Consider the following 6,929-nt stretch of genomic DNA (forward strand, 5'->3'; position numbering starts at 1 on the left):
GTCAACAGTGGAATATCAAACCCGAAAGCCAGCCTGACAGTCTGGGTTTAGGTTAAATAAATCTACAAACACAGTAAGTCTATAGTTTCAATTGTACGTAAATATCTTCCCACGTATACTACCCATCAAAAGTTTAGACTCACTAGTGTAAATGTAGCCACTTACTTCAGTCAACTGTTCTGAACTAGACTTTGCAAAATCTTCCATATTGTTTAAAGGTACTGTTTAGACATGAACTGATGTATTGTAAAACAAATTCGTAACGTTGAAAATAGTATTGTCATGAGTTCAATAAATGATGAAACTTAGTGAAAATTGGTGAATTCTTAACAAAACTTTACACCAAAACGCAGCTGTTTACATGCACGATATATTTGCACATGCTTTTTCAGCAATTTGATATATATATGATCCTCGTGCAATTCACCTGCATAAGGTTTGCAGTTGGTTCCCCCAAGTTAGTGGAGAAATTCATCGTCGATGTAACCACATTTATATACGTAACATATAGTGAGTGCTTTAAGTGAGTCTAAGCTTTTAATGGGTAGTATATATCCATAAATATCCTGAATTAAAAATACTGTTGAAAAGTACATGCAAGTTGGGGAGTAATATATCGTCTTTATGTTTCCATATTTCAGGCTGAAGACCATAAGGACATATTCTGGTTTCATAACTGTTGAGGAGCAATCGAGCTTGTACCTTCTATGAACTCTTCAAACAACACTTGACACGATGACAAGCATCGACCGGCGGTCCTAATCACCGATCGACCAATATATTTAGAGGAGGAAATAATGATTTCTGCTTTGACAAGTCTGGCATGAAAAAGTATTGCGTTGCACAGTGGAACGCCCGCTGTGTGTTAGGAGCAAACAGCAGTTGCTCAGGGAGAGAGTAGGTTGTTTGTACACTCCATGACGACTTGTACGGTAATATGAAGAGCAAGTAGACTCGTCTTTTGAACAGATCAGAGGAATTTGTATGCGAGAAGCTTATGTGGTGACTTCATAAATCTGTGTACGTAAAATGAAGCAGTTGTCGATTTTCTTTTTGATTTATGTCCTTAACAATTGCAAATGTGGACGTATTTGCAACACCTTAGTGCTGACAAGTAGACTGACTATGAAGATCCCAGAGAGCTACACGTATCTACTGGTTAACTCTGTAACAGCGATGAATTTAACTGATTGTGCATCTACATCTGCCCTCACCTGGAACTGTGCGTCTTTCTTCTACCAGGAGGCAAACAACACATGTCTCATGTACAAAAGCAAAATGTCAGCGTTAACTTTGAAAACGGAATCAGGTTGGGTTGGATTTGAATTTCAAGGTAAGTTACCCGCTTATATTGCAAACCCCTGGTGTCGTCATTATTTGATGGTGATTCACATGCACATGACACATGTTCAAGATATTGCCGAAATCATACGAAAGCCATGACACGGTAGCCGAGTAGTTGAAAGTTCGCTCGTCACGCCAAAGACCCGGATTCGATACTTCAAATGTCCCTCGCTATGATATTGCTGGAATAATGCTGAAAGCCTCGTAAAACCACAGTATCCTTTATGTTTTTACAGATGCATTATATTGTTTTCTAAATTGAGATAAATGCAATACCAACTGACATGATGTACCAAATAAGTTCACACATTTATCGTAATATTAAAAACCCAATTTAGTATTACTAATAAAAATATTTTAAATATAATGATGCTGTAACTGAGACCTTTATTTTGTTTCAGGGCGGCCAATGCCAGAAGGTACTGTATTCAGAAAGAAACTAGGTCTTTTTTGCTTGAGTATTTAAGGAAATAACCTTTCCGTTTTTTGATGAAGTCGTAGGTTTTATTTATGAATAGCGTTAAGTCTGTTAATTATAAACTACACTTAATGTTGGCATATCGATACATGGCATTGCCAAACATCTAAGGTTATAAACAAAGGACAGCTGCGCTTCTTTGGAACGAGGAAGCCACGTTCCTACACTTTTGATAATGATTTACTAATATTTTCTGATGATGTACATCAAAGGAAAAAAAGACACGAATGTTTCTCATTCTATCCCATTGGCTTAGATCGTTACTCACGATGTAAATCACTTGAATATCTACGGTCAAGCATGTCCTGCTTGACTGTATTCACTGTTGTCACACACACACGTGTAGCTGGAATGCTCTCAAATGCATTATTAAACAAAACAAACACGAACCAACATTGCACTTTCTTCACCAGATTTTGCCTTTTGACCATCATCTACAAAGAACATTGACTAAATATATTTTTCTAAGAAACACTTTTTAAATGTTCCTTTTGGACACGCGCCCTGTCCTGAGCTGACCTGTCGTGTCAATAGAGGCACAATATCACAATACTACATGACCATGTTACCAAAGTCCAGAGGTCCGGTCCCTACACATGTGTGGTAACTATTTATAGCGTAGGCTGGAATAAAAACTCTGAGTGAGTGAGTGAGTGAGTTTAGTTTTACACCGCATATGGCGGCGGTATGTAAATAATCGAGTCTGGACCAGACAATCCAGTGATCAACAGCATGAGCATCGATCTACGCAATTGGGATACGATGACGTGTGTCAACTAAGTCAGCGAGCCTGACAGCCCGATCCCGTTAGTCGCCTCTTACAAGCATGGGTTACTGAAGATCAATATTCTAACCCGGATATTCACAAGTATAAAAACTCTGAACATTTTTCTCATGTCGTAATCGACTAGTTAACTTCTGCTAAATTTAAAAAAAAATTGCTGCAAATTTTATGAAAGCAATAATCAATCATTCACTGACTCACCCTTCATGCGATATTTTGATTTGAAAAAGTCGATGCCAAGTCGATGCCAAGGGGTGGTTACATCCGTTGACAAGCAGTACTTCATGCAGTCAGATTTCTGATAATTGATGTTTAAGGGTATTTATAATTTGAAGGCGAGTTGGGTGAGCATGGTTGTGGTGAATACATTTATTGTCAAATCTATTGGTATTGGCGATTGTAGGTAGTTATTATTGGAAACTTGGTTGATAGGTCTCTTGACAAGCAGAACTTCAGGCACCCAGGTTTTAGTTGCAGTTATTTTTTACTGACAGCGTATTGACGTTTATGGGTAGTTATAATTGGAAACCGATGTTGATACATCCCTTGATTTGTAGTAATGCATACACTCAAATTTGAATCGCATTTTCTGACAGAAATAATTGTCCCCCTGAGAGCGTACGTAAGTCCCTTTTCATTCAACGTATGTTTCTTTCTCTGAATTTTAATAGTAGCATATTTGTTCTTCATTGTATGGTTATTTTGCTCAACAATCGCCAACACCTGAAGGTATGATGTAAATCCAGCTAGGGTGCATGCAGGTAGCAAAAGTAATGTAAGTCCCCATGGTCCCTAGTATGGTGGTCTACCTTCAGTTGTTGGCAATCTATAGCCCGTTTTTATATTGTAATGTTCTCTATAGTAATATCGTTTTATGATTACATGCTATTTTTACCGTATCTGTGATACTCTAGTATTTTTACTGTTCATTGTCAACAGGTGTTTAATTTCTAAATGTATTGATGTTTACTACGATAATCAATTGTTCTCGTCACGATATGTCTACAATATTGCCGATGTGACGATAAATATGAACTCACTCACTTTTCTAACAGTGACTTCAGCTTGTGAATCCACAAATGGTTATACCTTCAACTCCGACGCCCATATGTGCTACAGGGTCCAGAAAACCCCAACCGTGACATGGCAGGATGCTGTTAATGCATGTAAATCAGAGGGTGGTATCATGGTCAAGCTGAACACAACTGAGAAGAAACGAGTCCTTGAAGGCTACCTTTCACCTGGTAGAGTGTTTCATGTTTCATATGTTCAAACTTGTATGGTCATTAATGACTGAGCTAACATCGAACGACCCATGAAGATCCGGGTTAGGATTGGTCTTCAGCAAACCCATGCTTGTCGTAAGAGGCGACTGAGTGTTTGGTCTTCGATACTGATGTCAATCACTGGATTGTCTGGTCAAGGTTCGAGCATTTACAGGTCGCCCTTATATGTTTGGAATATTGCTGAGTTGTCAAGAAACAAATAGTAACATTTTCGGCGTTATTTTAACCATATGGCGACATGTATATCTATACACAGCCATGTACACACGTGAATCACAAATGCAAGGTTGTATTTTGAATCGAATTTGTTATACTAATTCAGACATGGCTATAGTATGGTGACATGGTGACAACTGGAAAACATATTACCCGCTGCCACGGTAACCGTCAAACTCGCCGCCGAGAAGCTGTTTCGCTAACAATCGTATGACGTAATAATATGACGTATGCAGTGCACGGAGTTCGAAACCCGTTCGATTAGCTGTTTTTCAGTTCACTATGGACACATTTATTTTACTGACTTTGACTTTATTTAAACTATTTTATACATTGAATCGTTTGCACACTCAACGTAAACATGCTTAACTATTGATTATAAAAATCCAGTCGAGAGGCAGACGCCATTTTGTTTACATGTCACATAGTCGAGAGTGAGCTTAGCGATCTTCAAAATAAAATAAAATGATATTTTGTACATTTAACATGGCGGCAAGATAAATACGTTGTAAACGTCTCCCTCGGGGGTTATACAGTCTGATGTACGCCTTTTGTAGCAGTGTCATCCCTCGCCTACCAGCTCGGGTGGCACTGCTACAAAAAGGCGTACACCAGACCGTATTACCCTCGAGAGAAGCATACAACTTATAATGTATATATATTATAACTCCAGCATTAGGCAGCGTAATGGTCGTCATTGACCTCGGAACTGATATTATGACACGCCATAGTATATGAGAGAATCGTTACCAGACAGACAGAGAAGTTTATTTCTCAACCAACCAACGGTGGTACATGAGAATATATAAATACATAGGTAAACAAATATATACATGGCAAGTGGCTGGACATGTTCATTTGAATTTTACTTAGTAAGCGATTAAACAATACATCAACTCGTTTGGGTCGATTATATACAGGCCAATGTGATTAGGATTAGTCTACTGACAAGTGTTGGGAATTGGTTAAAATCTCACAATTGATGATTGGTTAATTACAACCGAAAATAATTGGTTAGCGTCATTTATCAAATTCTCCTTGTTATGTTTGTTTATTCACAAAAAATATAGAAAAAACATGTAGTTCTTTCGGCTTTTTTTTGCAAATTGCACAAAACGCATTTACAAATTTCACATTTTAAAGGATGACTAGTATGTTAGCATGGTTAGGAACATATATTTCCTGGAGATTTGAAGATAAATTCAATCCTGACAAGGAACGAGCTTGTGGTGCTTATGAAATGTAACAGACAAAATCAACCTTGTGAAAAATATAGTTAATGCAAACAAGTGTTCCAAAATTGTATGTGTTCGATTATGAGAAAACATGATCGATTGCTTGGTCATTTAGTCTTTGCGACCAATCTTCGATTATTTCAATTAATCGGACCACCATTACTACTGACTATGTAGCGAATCATGTACTTACTGTGTTCCGTTGACATAACCATCACGTATTTTCATTGCTCTATTCCGACCGCCTCCGTGGTGCAGTGGTTAGAGCGTCCGCCCAGAGAGCGGAAGGTCGCGGGCTCGATCCCCGACAGCGTCATACCAAACGACGTTAAAATATGGTACTTGTTGGTCCCTGCCTGGCGCTCGTCATTAATGGGTACAACAAGGACTGGTGGGCCCGGAGTCAGTATAATGTGTCTGAGTAGGGTATTCATGCTTCACTGCGGCATGGTATCTCAATGGGCTAGCACTATAAAACCAGCTTCAGTCTGGGCTAGTACAAGCAGCCGCACATACACATACACACGCATGCACGTCGTCATATGAGCGAAATATTCTCAAGCACGACGTTAAACCCAATTTCATCTCACCTCACCTCACCTCATTGCTCTATTCCAGTGCACAACAAGTATTTTCTTGGGGCAACGGATACCATCGTTGACGGAGTGTGGCGATGGGAGTCGGATGATACAGTTGTTACCTGGCTGGATAAAACGGGCTCTGACGACTGTATGAGAATGAAACTTGACACTGACAACTCAGTCGTATACGACGATGACGAATGCGACGATATGAATGGTTTCTTTTGTGAAATTTTTGTGTAATGTGCCTGAACAGATAAGGTATGACAGCGTGTTCATGGTGAATAATTACCTTTCCTTTGCATGTGTTTGTAATGGGTGCCATTGGTAGACAAGCAACGCTTGCCATTTCGCGAACACTTGATATCATCATGATTTGTTTGTGGTTCACAAGCACATGTTGCCATAGTTTGGTTTTTTTGTGTTCGCTGTTTAACGCCGCAGTCAGCAATATTCCAGCTATATGGCGGCACTCTGTAAATAATCGACACTGGACGAGACAATCCAGTGATCAACAACAGTAGCGACCTATGTAATAAGGAAACTATAAGTTATCGAGTCTGACCTTCCGATCCCGTTTGTCGCTTCTTACCACAAGCACCAATTCTAACCCGAATCTTCACGGGTGTTGTCATAATCGGAATGGTTCAATGTACTTGATTCTGGAGTCCCCATGGTCCCTAGTATGGTGATCTACCTTCTGTTGTTGGCGATCTATAGCCCATTTTTATATTGTGTTGACCTCTATAGATAAATGTTAGAGATTTAATTACTAGTTTTACATTTATATATGTGATATTCTAGCTGTTTTACTGTCCTTCGTTGACAGGAATTTATAATCTATCTATAATTATTGTTATTAATCTATAACGTGTTTTAGTCTGGATACGGCTGAAATATTGCCAAAGTGACTTTAATTTTTAACTCACTCACTTGATTTTGGAGAGATTTCTTGTGATTATTGAAAGTTTTTTGTCACATTTATTCCAACTCGATAGGATGTGA

At 38.8% G+C, this 6,929-nt stretch overlaps 1 protein-coding gene across 1 annotated transcript; it reads left to right on the forward strand.

The window, feature by feature from the left end:
- The first annotated feature begins 910 nt into the window (after nt 1-910).
- Nucleotides 911-6,641, forward strand: LOC124292277. The gene is made up of 4 exons (XM_046729338.1): nt 911-1,333; nt 1,746-1,763; nt 3,662-3,850; nt 5,962-6,641. The coding sequence occupies exons 1-4, from the start codon at nt 1,030-1,032 to the stop codon at nt 6,165-6,167; spliced, it is 717 nt and encodes a 238-aa protein (XP_046585294.1). The 5' UTR covers nt 911-1,029; the 3' UTR covers nt 6,168-6,641.
- Nucleotides 6,642-6,929: the final 288 nt, after the last annotated feature.

Source organism: Haliotis rubra, unplaced genomic scaffold (genome assembly GCF_003918875.1).
Source record: "Haliotis rubra isolate DU_JTF1 unplaced genomic scaffold, ASM391887v1 Scf510, whole genome shotgun sequence".
NCBI classification, from domain to species: domain Eukaryota; kingdom Metazoa; phylum Mollusca; class Gastropoda; order Lepetellida; family Haliotidae; genus Haliotis; species Haliotis rubra.

What these genes read in the sequence shown, in the direction of transcription:
- LOC124292277 (XM_046729338.1), top strand. Translation starts at nt 1,030, where the DNA reads ATGAAGCAGTTGTCGATTTTCTTTTTGATTTATGTCCTTAACAATTGC. An exon ending in TGAAGGCTACCTTTCACCTG is followed by an intron (nt 3,851 to 5,961) that starts GTAGAGTGTTTC and finishes GCTCTATTCCAG; the next exon opens with TGCACAACAAGTATTTTCTT.